We start from the raw sequence: 27,271 nt of genomic DNA, 5'->3' as shown, positions 1-27,271 counted from the left end.
CACTCCCTCAGAGCGGCCGCGGAGCCCCGGTGCCTCCTGCCCCCTCCCGCGGCGGAGGACACACCGTCTGAACATCAAAGCTGGCGATAGGGTAAACAGAATGTGGAATTATAGCTCCAAATCACTTGTTGGGGTGGAAACTGCGCGGCGGCTGCGTGCAGGGCTCTGATCCTGGTAAAAGTTGTAATTAGGAAAGAGTCAAAGCTGCTTTGATGCGAAGCGAAGGAAGTACACCCACATGTTACAGGGGATTGAAATCTTAAAATCTCTGGTTTTGTTGAAATTAACTTTCTCGTACAGATTTTATGACAAGAAATACAAAGTGTTTTTGAAGCTTGTGGAACATCAGCGAGAGTACCGCTCCATCATGAACAGCTTCTAATCCAGAGTCACGTAATCTGGGAACAGCAGGGATAACGAATTTCCAGATATTTACAATGAGGGGAATCTCTTCTTCCTGTACTGTGAATGGTAAAAATATGCTTTTATAATTTAAAGTGTACATTTTAATTTTTAATGAGAAATAAACCACATTCACTTCACTGTGAAACACTGGTTATTTTCTGTCAAAAATCCCTGCACCTCAGGGACAAGGAATAATCATTTGCTTCAGCCAGAGAAGACAAGACAACCAGCCGCGGGTACCCCAGTGCCGGTATTTTGGCTGGCCGCAAGCAGGAACAGCACAAGGAACGACCTAACTCACTCAGGTGGACCTGAAGCGCTGCCCTTTGCCGTGTTTTTCACAGGTAACTACACCTGGCATCCCACATGGTCCTTTTAATTTTACTGTCTGTTACAGCTAAGACCCAAACATGATTTCCATTGGAAAGTTTCGTTTGGTTTTTTTTGTTTTTACTCTGATTATAGTACTTCTTTGGTGGCTGATACTTAAGAATCACTTTTGCAGCTGTGCAGTCTTTTTCTCCCTGTTTTCTTCTGTTTCCCGCTCTCTTTTTTCAGTCTCTGTTTTTGCAGCGCAGTTATTTTGCTACCAGTAATTTGTGCCATTTTGTGTTTTGGAAGTAACTCACCCTCAGTGTGCATTAATCGCAGTGCAGATGTGAAACGGCCCACTGTTGACATTGAAAGACTAGGTTGAGCAGATGCAGTTGCTGAAAATATGTTCATAATGCAGGTGCATTCCTTCTGTCCTGCCAGCTGCCTCGCGGGGAGTCAGCCCTGAAATGGCCCCGCTCTCCCTGTCCGTTCTCATCTCATTGCTTAAGCCAGACCCAACTCAGAGCTTGCGTGTCTACACAGCTGGCCAGCTCAGAGCTGAACTTGGCCACAGCAGGTACAGGGATCGCAGGGGAGAGAGAAAGGGTTTTCGTTCCTTAGACTTGCATTTGTCAAGGCTCAGAAACCTTCCTGGCTGCCTGCTGGCCAAGTCCAGTCAACAAAAGGCTTTTACGTGTTCACAGGTGATTTTGAAGGCTGCCCTGGTTAGTCCTACAAGGTACTGCCAGGCTTGCAACGACAGGTCGTGACATAACACAGGAGAGAGTTTGGACACTGGTTGTGTACAGCTGAAATGTTTCACCTCTGACGGTACAAATTGTTTTGATCTTGCAAGATCCAAACACTGCCAGTGCCTTCAGTGAAATGCTCTCAGAAATTCTGTCTTTCTGTGCCATTTGTCTGTTACTTCTTCATAAAAGATACTGTTCTGTTTCAAAAGTAAAACCAGGGTCCCCAGCTGAAGGAGAGGATTAAGAAGTGGGTGACAGAAGAGCATATTCAGGTCAACTACAGCTCTTATAAGTCACTCATGAGAACCCTTCTTTTCCTCAAGCTGTGAACCGCCACCCTCTTGGTGAGCCTGTATTATGCAAGAGAAACAACCTCCAGTTGTTTTCCACGGGGTCGGTATTCGCAGAGATGGACTCCAGCTTTATACACTTCAGTTGAGAGAAATTCCATTCTTTAGTATTGGCATAAGCTGTAATTCCCAGTTAAATGCAAACAGAAGTTACACAATAACAAAATTACACTTAGAGAACTTGGAAAAAAAGTAGTTTCTGGGTTTTTTTATGTTGGTAGTCAGCACTCAAAAACATCTGGTAATTTTTTTAAAGAAACAATGCACTTCCTGCCTTGTAGTTCATGGAAAAGCAATTGTTGTCATTTCCAAAGTACCCATTGTTAAGAGAAACAGCGTTACAAGTTCAGGGACATAATTAAAGACAATGAAAGTTGATGGGAATAAAATGAAGAAACTTCATAACAAAGAGTATAACAAGCAAGAAAACGACTGCAACATAATGGTATATCATAGCTTACAATTCAAGGGCACAGTAAAATATGTCAGCTGAAAATATGTAGAAGGGAAAAACAGTTGGAGACCAGGGTATTGTAAACAATAAATATTCATACCCTTTAATATATTTTAATATACAATTCATATGTAAAAATGAAGTCCACTGACTCCAAATACATAGCAAATGTACAGATTACACGGGACAGATGTGTAGGGTTGTCTGGCACTGTACCAGCATTTTTAACTCTTCGCAGCTCAACACAGACATGCACCCGCCCCCCTAACTTCAGCAAACTTCCCATAAACTTCCTGCTATTTATATCATCATCATAAGATTGGCCTTGATCTCTCGGGCTGAACTGGTACCAAGACTTACAAGGAAATCACAAGGAGTGTATGGAGTCTAGAAAGGAAACAAACCGTCATGCTGGCTTTGTTAAAGCTTAGATGCGCAAAGGTCAAGGAAGCTGTATACGTTGCACAGGCTTACGCGAAAGTTACACAGAGATTTGTTCACATTTCTTGCATGATTTTTTAATGCTTTTCTTCCCTTGTCATACTTCTATTTTATAGTTGCATTTTTGGTCCAAGCCGGTGTTACTACCAGTTTCATATTACCCATTTTAAAATCAGGACTGTACTCGTTGCAGAGCTGTAAAAATATCCGTATTCTAGTGGATGTGAGCTCTAAAACTCTTCAACTGCAAGTTGACTGGCATTGTAATTTTAAGTTCTGTTCGTAGCTTTAGGCCTTTTCAATTCAGGCACTTTGTATAAAGAGAAGTTACAGAAAAATGCAGCATGAAAGAGGCTAGCGAGTACACAGTGTAAAAGTCACCGCGTGAGCGCTCGCGCATCGAATCACTTGGCCATGCCAGGTATTGCCGAGTCCTGCTTCAGCCTTTGTCAGCAGCAGAATGACAAATCCATCATACGCTGCCCCAAATCAAAGCGAAGCCTGTCCTCGCTTGATGAAGTTTGACCAAGGAATCCAAGTTTAAGTCAGTCAGGACTCTGACAGCACGCTCTGAGCAGCAGATCTTGCCATATTTACCCCGTTAGATGCAATTTGCTGACAAATGTTTATCATGCAAATTAAAAGAAGGGAAACAACCACCATGTCATCAGCTGTTCCAAGTGTCCTACAGAGAGGCCCAGGCTTCATGTCAAGTGGAGAAGAGAAGCATATGATTGTTCCGAAGGAGCAAACAGCAACTCTTAGGAAAAAAATCCATACGAGACCACCCCAGGTGAAGATTCCTCGCAAGGCAAGAGTCAGGAATAACGGCATGTCATAAAGGTAATCTGCAAACTAAAGATTCGGATGAGTTACATTATCGTGCCTTCTGATGCATGCAGTTCTTTCAGCTCAGTGTGTCTCTTAAGCACTTTTAGATTCAGATCTTTTGAATGCAGAAATGTTCTGTGCTGTCCAAATCCACCTACGCTGTTCAATTATTTTGCGGTATCTAGAGTCACACTTCTAAAAGGAATCCCTGCTGCCCCAGCACTTTGAAAAGAAAGTATTATGCTTGACATCTAATGCTTTTGGAAACTGGGCCTTAATGGCTGCACCGAGTATATGCCTGTCTTTAAACTCTGGCATCAAGTGTGGCTATGAATGCGTGAAAACATGGCCTCAAGTCTCGCCTTGGAGTGGACAGGAACCATAGGACTGCGTGATTATTCCTCTTCATTAATGCTAGTTTGTTGGGTTGAAAAATAATATTCTCCTCCACAGTGCTTAGTTTAGTCTACAGATTGAAACAGACTCCACAGTCCCTTCAGGCCCCCCACCGGGATGTGACAGGAGAGGAAGGTTTGCTCTGGTGATATTCCACACCCTGTCAAGAATGGGCCTCACTTGTGGCTTCAGCCCTCATCTTTCCCAGCATTTCCACTGCCCGTCATGTCTCTGTACCAGCTGGGATTCCAGCTTTAAGAAGTGCAGAGCCAGTGTGGACTGTTTGAATTTGGCAATACCTGTGGGGAAGAAAACCAACTGCTTTCTAAGCTGGAATCTGATTTGAAATTTTAGAGGCAACTTAAAATCCTGGAGTTCAAATCTGAGTTCATACTTGAAAGTTCCAGCCTGACCATCTCTAGTTCTGCTTTGCTTCCTGTATTTCATCCCAGATGGCTTTCTCCTCCCTGCCAGGATGGCTGCAGGAGGACTCAGAGCAGCACCTTTACTGGAAGGTGCTGGACCCAGCAGTGGATGGTAGCACTTCCATGAGGGTATTGCCAATAAGCGCACGGAAAGGTAATTCACGTGATGATACAAACAAGTTTTCATTGCTGGGTCCCTCAGTCCTCGATGTGTTACGCACTACTAGCTGGGTAAGTGTAGATTTATAAATACTTACAGGTCGAGCTTGCCCCGAGAAACGCTTGTTGTAATCTCTAATGTCATGTACAATTTGTTTACTTGGCTCATCTTGTTGCTTTTCACACGAGACGTTATCCAGAAGAACCACCTTCATAAGAAAAGAAGATTGGCGTTAACACGGTGTATTTTACTCTCCAGTGTAAAGGACAGTGTTCTGTAGTAGGTGTCTCTCCACAGTCTCTCTCTCGCAACTGGACCTTTGTCCAGCGCCAGCAGCTCCACAATAGCAAGAACATTTCCTTTTTATAACCTGCATCCACCCTTCCAGTACAACAGGCACCTCTGACCAGGGTCGGATGAGATTAGGAGCTTCCATATTGCTTTTTATGGATATCCCAGAGATTCAATGAACTACAGAGAAGTAAAATGCTGGAGGCCTGTTTAATATTGCACAGAGTTGCCTGATATGACGTGTCAAATGATAAATGCAAATGGCTGCAGGGTCATTCAAGTCTAAGTGCGTTTTGAAATGCTACGGAAAATTAGAGGATAAATAAAGTTGATCCTAAGAGCTCAAGCTTGTAATTTTGTATGTCTCATAATGCAGATGGAGGTGAGTCTTGCCTTTTGTCTGCAGAGAGGGCAGGTTATTGCTGCTAACCAGGGACTGTGCTTCCAGTATGTGATCAGACAGGAACCTACCAAAAAAAAAAAAAGAAATTAAGATACATGAAATGACGATATTTAATGTTTACAAGGAAGTTAGCAGGATTAATGAACCCTCTTCCTACAACTGACTGTGAAAATGAATGTAATTCTTTGCCTTCATTTTAATACATGGTTTTACTCTGCGAAGTGACCGTGCGAAAATGGAGCCTTCACTCTTCCACACTGGTATGCGTGGAGAAACAGGGACCCTCTAAGGGAGACTTTGACTCAGTCTCTTCTCCTGTGGCTAGCGTCTACTCCTGCAGCTCCCCTGACTGTGGTTGAAGCACTCGGGAATACAGGCACCTTCCAGAGCTAGCGGGGCTTTTACAGATGATGAGGCCCCGTTATCCCAAATAAACCAAGGTGTGCAGCCAAGGGAGGGCCGCGGGATGCTCCTGGTGGCACACCACAGAGCTGGGTGACGAACTGTAGTACATGGGGCTGTTTTGTCAGTTTGCTCCCCTCCCTTACGGTATTTCAACTTGGTTACCCTTCTGGAACTGCGTAGCTCTGGAAGAGCAAGTTGTATTCTTTTTGATCCTTCTTACCCAGAAAGCTGCTAACTAATTTCCAAATACAACACCATCTCTTCTTATACTAAGGTCTCAGGTGTGAAGGAGGGCAGAGTCTGAGGACAGTAAGATCAGATGACATGTATAACTGACAGCAGTGGCTGACATACATCAACGGCAGTGCTGGCACTGACAGCGAAAACAGCAAAGCGTAAACAGCATCTAATCAGAAGCAGCACAGCTTGACTTTCAGCTCCCGGGCGCAGTGTGTGGTGTGACAGGTCAGGAAAAAAATAATCTCTCAACATTTAAACTGATCAAATTTGACAAGGACCCCAGTGAAAACAGAAGCAGAACGCTGCGCTGCCATTTTGATGGAATTGTTTTATTGAATTGAACAATGCTCTTTGTTCTTAAAAATAACCAGCAAGTAGTTTCTTGTAAGCAGTATTATACCAAGAAGTCTTCAGGAGCCCTCAGTTCAGGGTTCTTCTGCACCCAGACTTACTTTGTCTGTTGTTACTGAAAAGGGGAATATTGGAGAAACTGTGTTGGAAATCAAGTATAAAAACGTTCATGATGCTATCAGTTATATACTAGGACTAGGGATGTTAAATTTGGCCCAAAGTTATTTTCTATGAACTCACTCCAACTTGTGCATTTTACTTTTGTTTTCATTTGAGTGCAGGGTTTTTCTTTATGACTCTTCTATGTTGTTTGCATATACAGAGCCGTTGGCTGGGCACAGGGCTTCTGTTTAGTCTAAATCCCGTGGGGTATGTATAAACTCAGCCTGGCAGCCTGAACTTTTGCATTTTACCAACATCACACCTGACTTCAGGAACCGCTTTGACCCGCTGGGCCCAGATCCACACAGCTGTGTTGCTGTGCCTGTGCTCAGTCCCGGTGGCGATGGCGGGGCACTGATGGATCCCACAGTTCTTCAGTGGCTTTCAAAAAAGAACCCCGTGGAAATTAAAATTTGCTGCATGCAGAATCCTTTGTTTAGTAGAACAGGAAAGGACGGACTCGTCTGCAGTTGACCTATTTGTACTTCGGTGCATTTTTCATAAAATAGACAAAATCCTATTTTAATCTAGCCAGCTACACAACCTTCTGAGGGATCTGTAGGTTTCTCTAAAATACCTCTGCGGTTATTGTTAATTAGAAAAAAATAATATTGCTCAAGGATCGCTTTTCAGTTGAACTTCCTGAACATATGGTTTAAACTGAAGCTGAAAAGGAAAACTTCAGGACAAACTGTATGAATTACTACTAATAATAAAATCAGACATTTTTTATAAGTCCACATTAATCTTCTTTAAAAGCGCTGGGTTGACCACATTTTTTAAATAAAACTTCTACCAGAGCGGAATTTATTAAGAGCGCTCAGTGTTGCCTTAGCTCCGTTCCACAGGGCATCAAGAGAAGTTTTATTACTGATTTCAGTCACAACAGACTTAGATCTACACAGAATGGTTTTGATAAGCCCAATGTAAAGTTTTATTGGTTTAAGACATGAAAAACAGACGTTAGAGGCAGCTTCTACTATATAAACATAGTCATAACATACATAATGCATTGCACTGGAATCAATGCTTCAGAGTGTAAATGATGATGTACTTGAGGAAAGTAAAGCCTAACTAAATATATACAGCTAACGATAACAACATATACCAAGCTTGTATATGGTACGTCTCTTCTGCAGATCTCAAAATAAAATAAAAATCAAGTCCATATCACTGTAATATTCACAGATGGAAAAGGGAAAATTAACCAGGCCAGAGAAAGAGGAACATTGGTGATCTTTGTTGTTATGTCTGTCTTTGTACTTGAAACTATAACTACTGTGACATTATTTGAAACACGTTTTGAGGCCATATGCTTACTGTTTGTCCTGGAGCGGGTTATATTCAAAGCATCCTTTTCCTGTGTGTTATAAAACAGTGTTACAAAAACATGAAACAACCTTAAGTATTAAATGGTGTCACTCATGGGGTAGATGAGCCCCACAAAGCGTCCCTAGCTGTTGGCGATCCACTGATTTGTTGTGGTTTCGGAGGATGGAGATAGTGGCAGTGGTGCTGAGTTGTGCTGTGTGAGCATCATTTCAATCTGGAGAAAAATGACACTTCCTAAAGATAAAAATGTGCTTTTATTGCACCAGTCTTAACAGCACAGTCCCTTGTTCTCATTTATGCTTGAGTCTTTTTATAACACTCTTAGGTGGTGAAAAAAGGTGCAAATGGCTTGTAAATAGCACCGGGGTTGCTTTAAGGTCTCTGTGAAATGCCAGAGCAGTAGGAAGGAGCTTTCTGGTTCTGCCCAGTGTCTTCTGGTGTGTCTGGCTGTTGCAGCACCAGGTAGCGCTGCCTGCAGCTGCCTGCCTGCCCTTCTGCCAGAGATCACCCATCTCGTGCTGCACAGCGGCCCCCAGGTACCTTCAGGGGCAGTTTCAGGCTCATCAGATCATGAACTGCAGGTCTCTGCTGCCCACCCTGCTGTGGGGGTGACAGCATTCGGTGAGGAACCTGATAAGCAGCTGGGGTGGGGAGGTTGTAAACTTCACCCGCAAATTCTGTGGACGATGCACCTCAGAGGTCTGAGAGAAACAGTGTTCAGTCCCGTTACGCTGGTGGCCTCATCCTGCTGCCTGTGAGAGCGGGTACAGCGCTCACGCTGGCTCTAGCAGTGTTCAGTGTGGGCCTTAAAATGCCTGAAATCCCCTTTATAAATGCAGTTATGAACATAACTCCCTCCACTAGTCTGTGCTTCATCCTTGTATTCCCTTTGAAAACTTATTTTAATTTTGTAATCCTAACCATATGGTTTAGCAGCCTCAAAGAAGGCATTTAGCAGACACGTTTATCCAGAGAATTATGGTTTTACTTAGATTATCCAGTGACTGTAGATGCATGGGGGGAGGACAGGAGACCACACCACAGGCAGCCTCGACAGAAGGACCCTCGAAATCTGGGTCTGTCCCCTTCCTGTTAAGACAGACCCTGGGCTGGAATAAACAGTTATTGAGCATGTATCATGCTGAGAGGTCTTGGAATACTCTTCCCCTGTATGACCACATGGATTTACTTAAAAAACAATAAACACATTAAAAGAAGGTTTATACATGACTAGAAACTCACTTTTTGAATTGTTTAGTATGTAACTTCCACTAATTTTATTTTCTTTGTTTAGAGAGCTTTTACAGGACTACAAACCAATGTAATTATGCCTTCTTGCTCTAGATCACTTCTGCTTTATTTTAGGCAAATATTTCACATGGGAAGCAAGTCTGTGGAACAGAATCAGACCTAAGCCCAGTGTGTCTTACTCCCAATTTTCACCAATATAAATACAATCAGAATTAATTTTAAGGGATAGCTGGATTTTTGTGCTGTCGATTAAAAAGACAAGCTGTTTTCCCAGAAGTGAGTTCATGCTTGAAGACAAGACTTCATGCTTGTTACATCTTGAGCTTTCAGAGTTACAAACTGTACGATTATTAGACTGTTGATTTTTATAACAGGTTTGGTTTTTTGCATAGTTGAATACAAATTGCGTGATTTTCTGGTGCACTTTATCCATTCCATGAGTTTGTGTTGTAATTTAACACTATCCTGTGAGATGATCTGTCACATCTCATTGTCTTAAGACTTCTTGGGCATTTAAAAAGTGGCACTTTGTAGACGTGAAAGCAATGAGCACATAAAAATACTGATTTTTTGGGGGGATATAAAGATGGGATTTCTCTTGCTGCTAGTGAGAGCACTTATGTTAATTCCAGGGAGAAAGGCTTGGTCCTCGTGCTTACACAGGACCTGGGGTTTCTGTAAGGAGACTGCTTTATTAGTGACCTGTATAAGCACTGCACTTACCGCAGAATAAATGTCCACAGTTGGTTTCTACTGGGAGGGTAACTGTCTGGAGACAGATGGGGCAGCTGAAGTCACTGTGATTACTAGGTTGCCAAATTTGGAGTGATTCCTGGAAGAGAAGTAGTAGAGAGTCTTCAATAAATTACTGTTTTGATTGACATATTCACTTCATTAATAATAATTTACTATGCTTAGCAGAGAGTCACAGAAACTAAGTACAGATGTCACACATAACTAATGGTTACCTCCGCAGATAATGAAAATTAGGCACAAAGAAATGAAGTGCTTTGTGTAATCCTACAGAAAGAACCAGTGTCAGAGGTAAGATCATGATGCCACGTTTCTGCTTCTGGTGATATATCCACACACCACTGGATAATATTTATGTTTTGAAAGCCAGTCGAGTTGGCACCACTGCCTTGTCTAGCTGTTGTTATTAGACAGACAGCACCCAAATTCTGCCTCAGTCACTTCTGGATCTTTTTCCTCCTCCTTTGTAGTCATGTCTATCACTTAAATGTACTGAAATAAAGATGAGTGCATTCTGTGCCTTCCTTGGGTGGCAGAGTGGTATCCTTAGTGTGTACTGTAGTCTACGTAGCAAAAAGACTCCCTCTATTTAAGTAAATAAACTGCTTCCAAACAATCCTTCCCTTTGCTTGGCAAAGTCTATAATTCAGAATAATATTGAGCTTTGTTTTTAGAGTGGGAAGATAAGAATTCTGTAAGCCTCTGAAATGCAAAAGAGGCATTTTGAAATCCGAAGTGTGTTATCATACTTCTGGAGGGGAAAGGCTGAAGGATGTACGTTGGTCTTCCAATCTTTGCTCCTAAATCATTGCCTCTAAGCAGTAAAAGTCTATTTGTCAATATATTAATCTCTGTCGGGTTGGGTACAGTGAGAGATAAAATAGCTGTTCTTACTTGATTCCTTACCACACTGAAAGTTTCTGCTACCTTTATTATGGTGCATTAGTCAGTCTGTAATGGATGATGGACCTGCCCACTTCATCTTAGCACATCATGGAGAAACTTAACATTTGACCATATGTTCGATTGCTGTAACCACAATGAGATCAGTCTTTGAAGCAAATGTAATAATAATGTGGTTAGTGTCCTTTCTTTCTTGAGATAAAGTTATTTCAACATTTCCATCAGTCCTGGAAACAGAGGGGCACTTCTGAAATTGGGAGAGAGCTTCTGAGGAAGTTCCTTCACTGTAAGGCAGAGTCTTGAAGGTTAATGACTGTCCTCCACTGCCTGCTCATGTTTAGCAAGGTTCAATTACAGTTTTATTGTGTATTTGGATCAAAAAATGATGAAGTTCATATGTTTGTTAATGAATGCAGAGGTCCAGCATTATATGGACTGGGTATTATCTGTCCGTTACTGAAGTAAGGACCCCGTTGAGATGATGGCATACTTTGGGATTCCAGTACCACTGTGTGCTTCCTGTCCCTTGTTGCCCAATTTGGATTGCTTACTGTTTTTTCAAATACCTGATTGGCACCTGTCTACATGACAGATCAATGAATACACTTACAAGTATTTGACCTATTTCTAGAAGTTTTTATAAAGAGAAGATGCAATAGGTTCTATATTTTGCATGTGAAATACTGGAAGATCCAGAGTGACTGTGAAGATTCAAGCTTGTTTGACAACAGAGAAAGATTTCTTTTTAAGTCATTAATTTTTCTAATGTAATAATCCCAAGAAAGAAGAGAGAACTTGTCATGTAGGTCTGCCAAAGGAGTGTTCAGGAAACCGGGTCTCTTGCCAGAGCCGTGTCTAAAATGATGAGTTCACCAAATTCGTAATTTTAAATCAGCACCTTTAATACCATTCCTTCCTTACTGTAGTGAGGATCTGTTAATAAGAACTGGAGGTTTTAAAACAACGTGCCATAGCTACTGGAAAAAGTCTTTCTCCTTTACTGTTCGTGAAGTTACGAATGTATTTGTTTCTGATTCTCGACAGAAAAATTTCAGATGCTGAAGGCATTTACATTGTTTTCAGATTTTCCTCTCTGTGCACTGATAAGATTATCTCCTGCTGAGATAACAACCACACAATAGCCCAACAAAGCTGGCATGACTGGATATGAATAACTACAACACAACAATGATCGATTCAAGTCCAGTACACTGACAGGTGAACTCCAGGCAAGCAGTTTTAACACAATGCTACCTAAAATTCCTATGGCACATCACATTCCTGTATTTTGACGTCCCAGGCAGTACCGATGGGGTATTTGCAGCTTCAGAAGATGATTATTTCAACTGACAGAAGCTGTAATAGTTTTCATCAGCTGAGGAACTGCCCCAGAGCAGTTGTGTTTATAAACACTGCATACATGACATAAGCTGCTTAGGTATCTACTCTTTATTTTTGCAAAGTAATAACACACACATTTCTCTAGCTTTGTTTCATACAACAAAAGGAACCAAATGTGTTTCTGATTATGCAATAGATACCGAGTCAAGGGAAACCCAGCATTCCCAGACCATAACCGATGGAAATTTTGAAAAGCTCTCCTGCCCTTTGCAACCTCAAGAAGTTGAAACCGCTTGTGTATTTTGTATTAGAATGTGTTGTACAATAATTAACTCACTATATGACTCCTAGGGGACAAATGATTATAGTTTTTTTCCAGATGACTCATCTTCTGCTGACTTACATGAGCGAGTCTGCAGAAACAGAGTTTGTGCTGTTCAGAAAATAGGAAAATGGAATGTTGGGGTGCTGCCGTGTGTGTGATAGCAGTTCTGGCTGCTGCGGTAGGCTACCACGCGAAGGGGCTGGAGACTCGTCAGCTGAGTGCAGGCTCCTGTTGAGACCTTGAAAATGCTCAAGCTCAGAGCATTTGAGTTAGAGTTAGGACCATGAATTAGAGCAAAGAACTAGGCAATGATCCTGTACTAACAACACTAGGTGAAGAGTGCATGTATATGGTGAAGAAAAATTATTCAAATCCAGTACTGTGAAACAGCATTTTTTATTTTCTTGTAATCTCTCTCCTACTGAATAAAGCAAGGCAGGAAACTCAATCAGCTCTTGCAGTATGACCAGCAAGTGGCAAATTCAGACAAAAAAAATCTACAGTATATATACAACTGTATATATATATACCATTAAGCAGCGGACATTCTTATGGATGCTAGGAATTTCTGAGTTCAACAGGTACTGGGCATCAAGTACTATTAAATGCAAAGGCAGTACCTCTGACTGAGGAAGTTCCTGAACCATAAATCACTAGAGAATGGAAGAGTGTTCTGGGGAAGCATCATTAATGCTCCTTTATTCTTCTGTAGGCATCGATTGCTGCCGAGAGGGCAAGATGGCCCTGCTTTGTCCTGGTATGGCCATTCTGACAGTAATAGAGCATTTGGGGCAAGTAATAGAGCACTTGTGGTCACCTTTAGCAAAGATGTGGGTGGCTTAGCCTTGTCCTGGGTAGATAGGCTAGGAAAAACATGCCAAGTCTTTCATTTATTTTTAATAGATCATGTGCACATAATTAAATTTCTGATCTATTGAGTCGAAGCACTCAAAATGGTGTTTGAGTTGGCTTTATCCTGGTTATAAGGGGACCGCCCAGCTGGATCTGATAGAAAGAGAAGACAGATATCTGACATAGCTATAAGTCTGCCAGAATTAATTTATCCCTTCCAAAATCTTGAGCCAGCCTTTGAACATTTGAACTAGCAGATTGAATTAGAGATTGAAGTAGTGATTATGGCAGTTAGTATTTTGTGTCATGAGGCTTTCGGTTTTTGATGGCATTAAACAGTCTTAACAAAATAAAATATTTAGTGTGACTTTGCCTAAAATGACAGATTTTTAGGGAGCTTCCTCTCATACAGTAATTCAAATGTAATTACAAACAGCACAATTAAAATTGTCATTCCTGTTAACATTTGAGGCTGGAATCTTCGAGAGTGCCCATGAAAGCTACTATTTCTTAGCCTTGTAGTTGGATCTTGGTGCCTATCTCACCTTTGAAAATCCCAGGCCTGGATAATGCCATACTGATACTGTAAAGCAGCTTTGATGAGTAAAAAGGGGACTATGGAAGTCGTTTTCTAGGAAGATACCCAAGTCAAGATTTTCTGTACAATTTTCTTAATGCTATTTTGAACACCTAATGCTAGCTTTTGTCTAGGATCATCTTTAAAAATGCTAAAATATTGGTGTTTCTAACCCATATGTTCTTGGGAATCATGCTACAGCCAGAATGGAATGGAAAATGTATAGTCCAGGAGAAGTCAATTTATTTCACTTGGAGTTAAAAAAAAAAAAAAAAAACAAAAACAACACAAAAACAACAAACCAAAACCAAACCCCAAAGTTCAGAAGCAAATTATTCTGAAGAACAGCCTTAGAATCCAAAGATCCAGAGGAAGCCTTAAACTCTGCCACCTCAAATTTTAAGTGCCACAAGACCTATGTTTTGGGTATCTCCCCCACCATGAATTCCCTAGTCCAGAGTTAAACTCCTGAGTACCTTATACATCCCAGAGGCAGACTGAGACATGTCAGGGTTATACCTAAATCACCCAGGCCATGTACTGGGGATGCCTACCACTAGCCAACAGCAATATTAAACACATAGTTATGGCTCAACTCTCACCATCTGCAAGGAAGACCCCATCATGTTGTAAAGCTGGGGGCCCCAGCACCCTCTCTAGAGCACAGGAGTATTCTTGGAAAGAACCAGGCAGGGCTCGGCATTTTCAAGGAGTGGCACTGGTCACCTTTTAACTAATTCTCAGTGGTGAAAGCCTTCACCCCCACAGGGAATGCTGGCGTAGTCACTGACCAAAGAGATTCCACCCCGTAACTGTTGAGCAAACCCTCGCCACCACACCAGTGGACACCATCAGCAGTTTTCACCAGGCCACACACCAGAATTACATAATGGACATAAAGTGACTCCCTATGTAAGAAGCACTGAGGGAAAATGAATTCCCCTCCTTTCACAAACTAGCAAGAAGACAGAAAGGTGAGGTACTGTGACATACATGCTCACACATGACAGAAATGGCTTTTGAAGACTCATGTTAAGGTTATAGGGGTTGTGATGGATAACAATGTTTCATGTCAAATTTTAAATTTGCTGGTTGGCAAAGACCACGGGAAGTTTACATGTTTATTTTTAAATACAGTTTTAAGTCTTCCTAAAATCAGATCCTTATGTTTATATTGCTTTCTCAGTGAGCACCACAGTTGTTACTCACTCTTGGGGTCAGACCTGCAAAAGAATTCTCCATGTAGGTACCTCATCAGGGACCAAGCTTTGAAGCTGTTGAAGCCCAGAAGTTCCCTGTGGGACAGTCAGATTTTTGAGAAAAAGCAGATCTTTTCAAATCTGAACACATCTTTTGGCTTAAAATGAAAGCTGAGCATTTCAGAAAATAATTCTAGTAGAACTTTGCAAAATCAAGTGTATTGTATTAAAACAGCCACTAGATTTGATAGATTTTTAATACTTGCACACAAAACAAAGGTGTGAAGTAGCGATCAGATTGTTGTTTATGAAGCCAGAAGCTCCTGGGTATAAACCTTTATCTCTGTGACACAGCTCAGCTCACAAGATCTTTCAGTTTTACCACAAGGAAATTTAGTTTTAAAGCATCAGTGATGAGGCCATTCTGAGCAGCACATTTGAAGAGAAGGAATTAAAGTTTAAAAAGCGCTTAGCAGATTCAAGTGCTAATGAACATTTATTCATTTCTCCATGAACATGTGCCATTATTTAGAAGTAAAATAGACCTTGCTTTGAGGTTTAAACTTGTTAGGAAGGCATGATACTGTGTGACCTCTTGGTCAGATCCCTTTGATAGGTGAGCAGCTGCTCCGTGTCTCAATTACAAGGCCAATTAAGGTGATCAGGGAGGATACACTGGACAGCTCATTATTTGACGATACATACTTAACCTAAACACAAGCAAATTAAAAATATGACATATTTTAAAAGGAAAAATTGATTCATGCAAATTTTCCCAAAGTAATCATGATTAAAAGTATAAATAAATACTTTGATTATTTATTCATAATCATTCTAATGAATACTCCCTACCGTGGTTCAGAAGACCTACACAAAGTTGGGCTTACCATTCCTCTTGGCAGAAGTGTGTGAGAGGAGCTGAGGACGTTACACCAGCTGACAGCGTTGGTGTGGGATCATTCAATAAAGCCAGCTACGCATCTTTGTCAATTATTAACTCAGTTGCCCAATGGCAAGGGTCTGTAAAGTTTTCTAAATTATGGTTTTGAAAGAAACATCATGTCTGGGGTTTTTTCCCATCAAATAAAGCAAATCTGCTAAAAAAGCAGAGGACACCTGGGAAAAAAACAACAGCCCTCCCTTTCCAAAATATCTAAATCAATCTTCTCTCCCCAAAAGATGTTTAACATAACTAAAAAGATACCTGAACCTAATAAAAAAATTGCATTACTATTTTTAAATATTAACTTGATCAAGGGCACACTACAGGTATTTTGATCATCTGATAGAGTAGCAGCTTATCGGTACTGTTGTGAAAAAGGCTTAGAACTTGCCAGACACTTGTGATACTGTGGAATTGCGTAGCTGCAGAATAAGATTGTGTAACACAATATTGTCCAGTTAGCAAGTAAAGTGTAGCATTTAAGCAGAAAGTCTAACACGCTAAAATAATTTTAATTGATGGGCATACATACTTCATAGGGTGTTTATTCTTTGTCATGCTCTACGGTCCTTAAGAAAGGCCTGATTTCTGTAAAGATGTTCTCCAATTTAATGCAGCAAAATTAATAAGGAAACCTGTTAAGGGCTCGGTTTTGTGCGGTGTTAACCATCCTGATCCTGATTTGACAATGCATTGAAGCACATGCCTAATTTTCAGCCCTCAGGTAACACCTAACCTCTTACGGAGGGGTGGAGTGGGAGTCAGTAATATTGGAATAGAAATACACTGAGAACAAAAATAATGCCCCTGGCACTGCTGCTGAAGCACAGATAAGCTAAACAAAGCACTTTTCAAAGACTAATAACCGGATGGGATTTGTAGCATAAACAATGCTCCTTGTTAGTCACCAGTCCCCAGGGCATCTTCCTCACTTTGTTACAGATAAATTGGCAACAAATGAAATACTGTATGTGATTTCCTGCCCTGGATATGCATGCGTGCTCGCATGCCAGTGTGATAGCTGTCATTTATTATTTATCCAAGTCTGTATACAAATCTACAGTGTGATTTAATTACTTATTAAAGGTGCCAGACTGGCAGATGCAGAAGCTGGAGCCGTTTCTTTATCCAGAGAACTGACATAGTGTAAGCAGTGGCATCCTCTCCAGGCTGTTCTAGTAAAATGCCTCACCCCGATGGACTCCCCAAATATCTAAGTGTAGTTCTTTCTCTCCAATCTTTTCCCAGCTACTTTGCTCAACATGTTAAATTCATAAAGGCTGCTAACACAGATGTCAGTTATTCCTGTGATTTTTAGACAGGAATGTTTATACACTGGAAAACTGGTTTGAACACATTAACTCTATTTTAGTTAGGCCACTCGACCATTTGATTGGTACTAACTCAAAAAAGTATTTGAATGGTTTTAATAGAGCAGTGAACCACCCTCTAGCTAAATAATAGTAAAAAGATTATACATGTTTTGTAAAGGTGAAATGAGCCCAGGAGATCTCCTTCTCCTTGCCAGGGGCTGTATGCATAGTGCTATGGCTCTTGCAGTCACTAAAGCCCCTACCTAACAGACACGCTAGTCTTGGAAACTGGATGCTAAATTCTGCATTGTTTCAATAAGCAGGATTTTCGTTCCATTTTTGATGACACTCTAAACCTATTATTGCTCAGTTCAAAGCACTTCCCCCTGCCCCCAGGCACAGCTAGGTGCGAGACAGCAGGAATCTGCAGTCCGGTCCCTAACGGGGAAACAGATTTTATTAGGCTTAACTCATTGAATTTGACCATACCTGCTTGCCAGAGAAAGACTGTTAAATAATAGCAAGGTTCCCTTCACATAGTGCCAGAATATTTTGAGAAAGATAACAGACACAAGAAAATCTCCTAAACTTCTATGATTCTATACGTTAAATCAGTAAAAACATGATTGCCCAAGGCCAGCCATTCCTACTGCCTTGCTAACTTTTTTGGTCCCTGTACATGCCTGAAAGTTGCAATCCTGGATCTATTTTGTCTAATTGTAGGTTGGGCATTTTTGGTGCTAGATCTTTGGTTGAGGCCTTAGAGCACAGCTACAGTGCAAGTAATATTGTTTACTGATAAGCTTGTTACTCTGGCTTTGGAGTTTGAACTGGCAAATACTTATGTGCCTGAGTTATTTTGCATAGTTGAATAGTCCCATCAAAGCCAACAGGTCTGTTCGTGCCAATCACTCATATTATTGCATTATTAATTCCCAATTTTATAAATAAGTTTCCTCTTCTACTCCACAAAAGCCTACCTAACCAAAAACTGGGCCTGAGAAGTATAAAGATGGGATGGAGAAGTACGAAGATGTGATCTAATACTTCCTGGCAGTGTTGTGGAGCAGGGCTATGGCATTTGACCCAAACCAGGGGGTTTTTGGCTGAGGTGGAGTTTTGCATTATGTGCTCTCAGCACGTCCCAGCTGTGACCTAATTCCACTGTGGGATGGAAGAGGGGTGGCTGCTGGCTGCTGGCTACACAGGCAGGCTTCACAGCGCTCTGCTGAAGTGAGGAGCTAAGCGATGGGAACCGCTGTGAACCTGGCTGCTATGCAAGAGCAAAACATGTCGGACCAGCTGTCAGGGGAAAGCATCAGGAAAGCCAGAGAGAAATCTCTTTAAATGGAAATATAAGTCAATGGCTAGTAAAATCAGACAATCATAACTTTTATCTTAAAAAGTGATCCGAGTGGAAAATGTAATTTTGCTAGAAATGCCAATAAAAATAATTGTAATCTCCCTGGCACTGCTTAGAGCGAGCAATCTGTTAAAAAAGAGGCCCGACCCCTCTGCTGTAGGAGTTGGCTTTCATTCTTTGGAATATGCTACATCAAGAGAACCTTAAAATGTGAAAGAAAATGTGTTCAAAATTTTTAGGCAAATTGAAGATTATTTTCAATGAAAAAAAAAGAAAAATGACATTGATATAAAAATGGTGGGAAAACTGAACTCGATTTTGACAGGTGCATGCTAACTTGCTTATTTAGTATATAAATGTTGTGGTGAGTAATCAGAACAATTCATCTTATGCTTTACATACCTATAGCTGTCCCACTCTTTCTAGCTGTGGTTGGGTTTTAGACATTTCTGTGCTATGTAATAGCAAGTGATAGCTATGACATTTTCACCTAGGGTTTCTCATGTTGAACACAGACTTTTCAACTAGAGAATACTATTTAAATACTCCACTTAAAAACATGTCTTTTCGTATTTTTTCACACCAACTTACAGATGTTGAAAAAGGAATACTCTAAAAACTTAGCTGTTAATTTTCCACTTAAAAATAATGAATAAGTTATTAACATTTTATTTAGTGAATCTTCTATACTGATGATAATGTTTCTGGATAATAAGGTAATGGTGTATAATAGGTACAATGGAACATAGAGTTTTGAAAATTACTTTGTGTTTAGAGATATTAGAGATGTTACCAGAATTAGTTTCTCTGTGCAAGACCACCTACCAGTTCCCTGGCACAGATCAATCTAAAGGGATTACTTCTCTTGAGAAATTAAGTTTGTGATTTCCCTGATCCTGAAAAAAACACGCTCATGACTTTACTCATGGCGTAATCCCAGACTGTGGTGAAAACTGGAGGTATTTAGTGCACAATATTAAATGAGGGCAAGGATATTCTCAGGATCGGAATCTACAAACCAAATGGTCTTGTTGGGACACAAAACCACCTGTCAAACTGGTGCCTTAGAAGTCACGGCATTGCTCTGCCTTTTCAATGCACCTGTGGAAACAGGATTTAAAAGCGTGAATGTGGATTTGTTTGTGACAGATACGTCTCTGTCATAGTTCATATCCCAGTACTGAATTTTTTGTGATGGGCACAAATTGTGAAATTGTATCTGAGAAATTTAATACATGTGAACTTGTAAAGCCAGGAGCTGCTACCATGACAGCGCAAACAGTTCCACGATGTCAGTTCATGTCAACAAGCTAATACTGGAATTGCCAAAGTCCACTTTCACTTGTGACCTTGTTTGCTGAAAAAGAGATAAGAGTACTAAAATAGAAGTGCAGATATCTGTGAGAAGGTAAACAAAAAGCCAGAAATAGAAAAGCATAGATTTGAGATTGACAAATGTTAGGGAAACAACAGAGGCAGTGAGAGAGCACGCTAGGAGAGAAGGTTACAGCGACAAAGTGAAGGCTTGCTGAGGAGTAAAGATGTGGTAGTGTAAATATTTTATCCTGTTTGAGTCTCTGTTCATAAAAGTTCCCAATTCTGAGAGGTTTCCCTGAGGTAATTGAGGTAGATCATTCCTTAAAGATGTTAACTATTTATTGTCCTGCTGTATGAAGCCAAAAGGTACAATTACAAAGGTCTGGTCACACTCTTTTTTATAAATGTAGGTAGGTAGTTTTCCACCTCTGACCAGCTTTGTTTCCAGTATAGCTTTTTATGGAATTTAATGAGATATTATGACTTTTGGGCCTGTGGCATTATTTCCATCCTTTCTCTACCCCCCTGTTATAAAGCAGAGATAACTCATCACTCTCTGCATTCATCTCTTCTCATCCCTTAAGGAGTGACCAGCTAAGGCAGTCCTCATATAGTCTATCTTGTTTTTTGCTTTTTGACCCCACAAAGTGAATTTCCTTTCCCCAGGCGAATTCAGAGACAGTGGACTGGTCAGAAACACTCACATATATAATGTAAAAAGAAGCCACATCTCTGCAGAGCCTGTGGCTCTGAAGAGTACTAGGGCAAGTAACTTAATTGCTTCAAACCAAGTCCAACAGCCTCTCTGTCCAGTCAGCTCCCTTCCCCTTCTCTTCTTTCTCTAATAAAAGAGAAAAAAGTGTCTATGGGGATCCTACCAGGTTTTGTTTATTTGTCTTACACATGAGATTAACAATAGAGTCCTATCGCAGTTTAGTATTCTCTGTAATAAAACGTGATCTGCATAGCTCATGTTAGCAATATTGTTAAAGTGACATCTGTTTCAGTTTATCAGTGCTTACTTCACGGACACAGGATAAACCTTAACTGATATTTGTAAAAGTACTTGCTATTTTTTTCTGAAACTACTCTAATAGTCTAAGTATTGTTATTCAGTAACAGGTGTAGATGCATTTGTACTTTATATACAGACTCACTGTATCACATGGGCTAAGAGAACTATACCTGAAAGTCTGTTGCCAAGGACCCCAGAAATTACTCCAGTCAAAACTAAATTCATTGTAAAACAGACTAGAAATGCCAGTCCAAGCCTTCACAGTTTTGATGGGATGGCTATTACCACCATTAAGTCCATGGGGATCAAAGAAAATGTTCATTGAATTAAGATGTACTAAGAAAAGTGTAAAGAAAAGCATAAATGGCTCAGGAATTCCAGGAATCCCACTGGCTTAAATAGTCTTTTATTAAAAACAAGTGTTCTCATAGTTGAGTGACTTCCAAGAAGGGCCTCAAGTGATGAAAGTATTTCCATCTAATGTGAAAATACTTGAAAGATGTTTATTCCATGTGACAATATTTCCACCTTTCAGAAAAGCCTGAATACCAGACTCCGTCGATGAATATACTCTTATGCAAGGTATTAATTTTCAGAATTAACATATAAAACATCCAGAATTCCTACTATTTTGATAACGAATAGATTGTAATGACTTTCATCTCCTAGAAGAGCCAGACAAAATATTTCAGAGTATTTTACAAAATAGATACTTCAGTGAAAAATTCTACATTCATCATCATGACATTGCTCCTATTTCCCTCAGGGCATAACTGACCTGGAAAGTACCGTAGCACATCTTCAGAGAAAAAGCAATGGGGTCTGCTTCAAACACAGCAGAGTGTTTCAGAGAAAAAGTAATGGGATCTCCTTCAAACACAGCACAGCACAGGAGTCAGGCTTGTTGGCTAACTGTGCAATACAGACACACCCTATATATCTTCCTCCTCCCCTTACCTAGAACACCAGTAGCAGTACCTCCTGCCCTCGCCAGAAATCATACAAAAGCATAGACAGAAACACTGTGAAATGGCCAGCTACCCCATCAGGACTCTCTTTTTTTACTGTTTGCAGTTTTATCCTTTCTTTCCATCTCCTCGAGCTGTTTTTCTCAGATAGCAGTAAGGAGGTAAGCCAGTATCATGTGCCCAAACAGCTTCTTTTAAAATTCTGGGGAGGTTTTCTCTGTACCTCAACCACTCCCTGCTCTGGGAGTTACTACTCCTGCAAAATGCAATTCATGTTGAAATTGGAAAGCAATAATGAAATAAGCCATTCCACCGTTTTTACAGCTGAATGGAGTAAACAGGGAATGGGTATGACTCTTAGAGCTGACGCAGGTCTCTTGGGTGACTTTCTAAGGAGCCGTCAGGCCCCGGGGGTACAGCACTAATCACAAGACAGTGCTGACTGCCAGCGACATGCTGTTTTTGGAAGCCTGGTCCCTCTCTTGTGCAATCAGGAAACACAAACCTGCGTGAGACCAGCAAGGTACTGATAATCTTCAGCCTGTCAAATAACGCGAGTTCACATTACACTCATGATGTGGGTTTTTTTCTTCATAATTTTATGATTTTTAGGTGTTCAGTTATGCTGAATAATCTTTATTTGATTATAATAACATCTAAATTGGCCACATTTGGAGAATAAACAGATAGCCAATGCCTTTTTAATGAAAGTATAATAACTTCCAATAGACACAGAGCTTGATTCGAAGGGAAGTAGGAGTGTCTATGCCAGGAAGATGTAAGAGATTATGACAGGACGTGAAGGGACATGTGGCCCAGGGAATGCAGCAGGTATCAAATCAGTTTGTACTGCGTAACAATTAACTGCACTTATTTTGGCAGTTGGTTAGTTTCTAGTTTCTGCATCTGAAAAGTACAAATATGCCTCAGCACCACAGAACATCCTGAGGCTTATTTGATGCTTCTAAAGCTTTTGAAAGGTGATCAGGAAGTGCAGATTTCCATAAACTGTATCAGTCAGGCCACTAAATAGGATTGAAAAGCTGAGGATCATTTTTCATCTCCTGTATTCTAATGGCAAGAAATGTGCAAGTTACATAACTAACCACCAAGTGTCACTGTTTGGTATTTTTACATTCTGACATCTTTGTTCCCAAGTTCTTAGAAAATCCCGTTTAGATGCAGTCCTGTAAATGAGGATTTTCCAACAATAAGAAGAATATTTTTAAACGACAAGAGACATGCATGTCTGCCACACAAGGTACGGGAAAACTCAAGTGTCTGGATATGCAGCTTTCTTGAGCAAGCCACCAAGTAATGCCTGACCTAAATATTTTTCATATTACTGGATATAATAATGTAAGTCCCATTGAAAATAAAAAAACCAACCAATTTAGGAATCAGATTTTATTTTTAAGCCTAGCAATTTAAATTATTCTAGCAAATGCCATTCTTTTTTGTTAAGAAAGGTAGACAGCCCTTACTGAGAGATTGTCAGATGCTTTGTCAAGAAGGCAAAGGATGCACTATCAAAAAGAGTGAACACATTTTAAATGAATTCCTATTGTGAGAAGTAATTTAACCTGAGTTTAAAATGTACTAACAGCAGACATTAGACATTAGGAGATTGAACCACATCCCTGGTGTGAGTGCCAGGCTAGTCTTCCCTGTTTCTAGAATGTCAATACAGGTCATAATCTTTGTTTGGCACAAAACCAGAATCTGCTGACAGACATACATGTGAGCTGCAGCTCAAGAAGAAATTTCTAACCAGGCTTAAAAAAACCCCCAAAACCCCAAACCACCTTACTGTACATAAACTTACATAGCTTCCCTTCCTTACTACTTCTGCCCCACAGCTGAACTCTAAGCACATCTTGCCAGTGCTTCCTGACATGCCACTGTGCAGCTGCAATTTGAAAGAGGTAAAATAGCTGCACAGATTTCCGTATGTATTTGTTTTTTATTTCTCTGTAGAATTCGGTATGCTGTAAGTGTAATGTTCCTCAGAAAGATCCTTGCTGTGTGCTAATACTGGTTTATCCGGGTGAGCACTCAATCATTCGGAGTCAGGCATCTGACGTGGATGCAACAGCCAGGAACGCATGGCTGAGCCAATCTCTTCTGACATAATCCCAGATTACCAAACCTGTGCCGCCTGCCTCGTCTTTCAAACGAGTGCCTCTCCCACAGGTCTCGGCCAAGCTCCCTGCGCTGTTGACAGTCTGTAACACCTTTCCAGCATAGCCAGCCCTTATGAAGAATAATTTCTAGATGCTTTTGAATGAGGAGCAACCCTGAAACAGGGGTAGTAGCCCTCTAGTGGAAAACTGTTCTCTGTAGTATTTTTTGCATGTATGGTAGATGACCACACTGAAACAGAGTATGTTGTCAGGGCCCTGAGTGCACAAATAGACCTTAATGGCCTCACTTGGTGCCTCCATCCACACCCTTTGCCCATGGGGCACTCTATTTAAGCTCAGCCCTAGGCCTTCAGCTGAGTCACAGTCATGCCTGTGCCTGGCCGTGGAGTCCACTGATCTGGACTGTGACATGTGGTCTGAATTCCCAGCTTGACCTCAGAACTGCCTGGTCACTCTGCAGCTGCCCAGTGATCATGGGACTGTGCCTGACCCTGGTTACCCTCGCTGGGCCTGACCCTGATTGGTGGGGGTGCCTTCTGGGCTTTACTTTGTACTTACCTCATCACCATCAAGTTGCCTGATCATCTGAACTCATGGTCGAACATCCCTGGACCTGCCCTGCTTGCCTTGCTCAGACACTGTGGGATGGGGTCCTGGCTAGTGACGCCTCTGTCCTGCTGGCCGCGTTCTCGCTCTTGACTCCATGCTCCCTGGAAAGCAGATGGCTTTTGCTGCTCCTTGGCTTACGTAGCACAAACCCAGGAAGAAAGGGAGTTGCCTGTAGAAACTGTATAAAGAAAGCAAGTATGTGAGAGGTTGAATCTGCAGAGAAACAGCATACAAAATCAAGAAGTTGAGATGCAGAATTACATGTTTCTATGAAATGGGTTGTAGGAAACTTGGGGAAGGTTGGTAGGAAGTCACAGATCACAGAATGTGATACTTCCTGAGGAGGGAAAGGACATAAAATTATAGAAAGGAGAAACAATAAGCAAATGAAGAGTGGTAAAAAAAAATAACAAAAGCTAATAGAAATGATAAAAGAGCAAAAATATTAAAAAAATAAAATTAACATGCTCAACAGTACAAATCCTAACACAGATCTCTGTGGGATTTTGCTGTAAAAACCTTTAATTCCTTATTCTACTTTTAATAAGGATTTATGATAATCTTCCATGGCAACCAATTCTCTTTAAGAACCTTTGGTGAAGGAAACAAAGGGGTTCCAGAAATCCAAGTCTGCTCTCGAGCCTTTATCAATTCTGGACAGCACTGTGAGGGGAAATAGTCATGTAAATACTGTCCACATCATCCACCACAATTTTAATCTTTGTGACTCAAAGTAGAATCAATAACAGAAAATTAATGCATGTATCTTAAAGTAGAATAGCCAAAAAAGAGGAGCACATGATGCCTGTAACAGCTATTATTCCAGTTATTTAGTCAACTCTTAGGCTGACCTAAACCCTGGTGTGTTTAATGCCATCCTGCGCATTCCAGTAACAACAGGCAATGTAAGAATCTTCATAAAACAGAATCGGCTAACAAAAAATAACGGTTCAAATCAATTAGTAAGAGGCTGTGGGAGGGAAAAGTTACTGAAGTTCTTGTGCTGAAACAGCAGAGGGACAGAGTAATCGCATCTTCTTGGTGTAAGGTACTTAGGTTTTTCTCTGGAGTGTCTGAGGCAGGGTATTATAGAAGAGAAGATCCTGAACTGGCCATACCCAAGATCTAATCAAATAAATTTTCCTATGAAACAAATACAGTAGAGGAAAGCAAGTGAAAGAATTTTGGTGTGTTTTTTTCTGAAACAAAAAAAAGATCAAAGCATCGCTCCTACATTTTAGGTATCACGTAGTGAAATACCTAAGATGAAAGAACGTGCATGGTGCCTGTCTGGTGCTGTTGGACGTGCTGTGCAGGCAGTCATTACAGGGCCGCCTGTGGAGGCTTGGCAGCGAGCCCCACACACACGGCCAGGTGGATGAAAGACTTGCTGGGGAGGAGCAGGTCAGCAGCTGCCCCTTGAGCTGTCAGGCCTCCTTCATCCCCCTTGCTGATGGGGTGAAGACTGCCACCCGTGAGACACTGGACTCTGGTGGGTTTTGGGTAGTGCTAAAAACAGCCTCTGTGGCTGAAAGAAAAAAATGACAATATGAATTAAAAGGAGGTAAAACTGCTGTAGGCCTTCACACTCCCATCTGCACTGTTGGATGGGGGTGTGGTGCCCCACCTCTGGGAGAAGAGTTAAAGTTGCTCATCAGCCTCGTGCTTAAGCACTTTCCATCCTTCACCTCCCCAAAAGAAGGAATTGGTATTTTTTCCTCACTTAACAGTGGGGTTTTTAGGCAATTCTGTAACCTGCTCTGAAAGCAACATTTATGGTTGGTACAGGTACACCGACCTACCTACACCTTAGGTGCAGGTAAGTCTGAACCATGCCAACAGCTCTTCACCCCGCGACCTCCACGGCCCGTCCGGCCTACGGCAGCGGCTGGGACAGCCAACAGGCAGCCCCGGCCCGGGCCGCCAGGGCGGGAGAAGGCAGCGGCCGCCAAGTCGGGAGAGAGCGGCGAGGGAGCGGCGCCTCCCGTGCGGGCTCGCGGCCGCGGAGGGAAGGCAGAAGCTGCACCCGCTGGCTCCCCGGCCCACGCTTCACCCCGGGGGTAGGTGACCCGCTCCCGCCTGGCCCACGCACCCCAATCCGGAGACCGCAGGGAGCGGCTACAGCAGCGCGAGCCGCTGAGGGGAGCCGCCACCAAGCAGCACCTTCCCGCCCCTCACGAGTGCCCCGCCGTGATTAGCGGAAACAGCTACACCTCCTCCCCTGTGATTGGTCGCAGGCGCTGCCACTCCGGGCGGGGGCGGGCATGGGCGGGCGCTGACGTGTCCGTCCTGACCACGCTCCCCGCCCCCTCGCGGAGGTGGGCGCCGCTCGGCGCGGCGCGGGCTGTTCTGTGACGTCAGCGCGCTCGGTGCTGCGGGGGCTTACGTAGCCGCGCGCGGGGCGGCGGGGAGGAGAGGCCGCCGCCATGGAGGCGAAGCCGGCGGACCTCCTGCTCTGTGACAGCCTCATCCTCTGGGTGAGTGGCGCGGGGCGTCCCTCTGGCCTGCGTGCCGCGCCGCCGCCCTCCTCCCTGTCCGCTGGTGGCGGGTCTTCGCTGCCCCCGAGGGGCCTCCAGAGGCGGCGCGGGGGGGGGGGAGGATGAGGGATTTTTCCTGTCAGAGCCCCGGAGCGCGGCGGCGGGAGCGGTATGAGGGCGCCTGTTGGCCCTGCACCGGGGCTGTGGG

At 42.1% G+C, this 27,271-nt stretch overlaps 3 protein-coding genes across 14 annotated transcripts in view; 2 read left to right on the top strand and 1 right to left on the bottom strand.

Moving 5' to 3' along the window:
- Nucleotides 1-550, top strand: part of FGGY (FGGY carbohydrate kinase domain containing) — a 150,280-nt gene extending 149,730 nt beyond the window's left edge. For all 9 annotated transcript variants that reach the window (XM_074831891.1, XM_074831890.1, XM_074831896.1 and 6 more), the window contains one exon: nucleotides 301-550. In XM_074831891.1, coding sequence (XP_074687992.1) covers nucleotides 301-382 — 82 coding nt within the window. In that variant the 3' untranslated portion in view covers nucleotides 383-550. The remainder of the gene's footprint in view (nucleotides 1-300) is intronic.
- Nucleotides 349-26,750, bottom strand: LOC141926336 (E3 ubiquitin-protein ligase RNF170-like). Of its 4 annotated transcripts, none has more exons than XM_074831905.1 (6): nucleotides 26,679-26,750; nucleotides 24,536-24,764; nucleotides 9,688-9,796; nucleotides 5,214-5,287; nucleotides 4,627-4,737; nucleotides 349-462 (listed from the first exon to the last, which is right to left on the bottom strand). In XM_074831905.1, exons 2-6 carry the CDS (start codon nucleotides 24,560-24,562, stop codon nucleotides 433-435), a joined length of 351 nt encoding a protein of 116 aa, XP_074688006.1. In that variant the 5' UTR covers nucleotides 24,563-24,764; nucleotides 26,679-26,750; the 3' UTR covers nucleotides 349-432. The 4 variants fall into 4 exon arrangements, with proteins under 4 accessions (XP_074688006.1, XP_074688002.1, XP_074688003.1 ...); XM_074831901.1 differs by lacking the exon at nucleotides 349-462 and adding an exon at nucleotides 2,352-3,572; XM_074831906.1 differs by lacking the exon at nucleotides 349-462 and adding an exon at nucleotides 3,496-3,565.
- Nucleotides 26,751-26,900: 150 nt separating this feature from the next.
- The window catches only part of HOOK1 (hook microtubule tethering protein 1), a 28,823-nt gene continuing 28,452 nt past the window's right edge, over nucleotides 26,901-27,271 (top strand). The window contains exon 1 of the mRNA XM_074831889.1: nucleotides 26,901-27,063. Within this exon, the coding sequence (XP_074687990.1) occupies nucleotides 27,013-27,063 (51 nt within the window). The 5' untranslated portion in view covers nucleotides 26,901-27,012. The remainder of the gene's footprint in view (nucleotides 27,064-27,271) is intronic.

This window comes from Strix aluco, chromosome 8, assembly GCF_031877795.1.
Source record: "Strix aluco isolate bStrAlu1 chromosome 8, bStrAlu1.hap1, whole genome shotgun sequence".
Classification (NCBI taxonomy): domain Eukaryota; kingdom Metazoa; phylum Chordata; class Aves; order Strigiformes; family Strigidae; genus Strix; species Strix aluco.
Note: the sequence above shows the minus strand (reverse complement) of the source record. Positions and strands in the feature narration are given on the sequence as shown.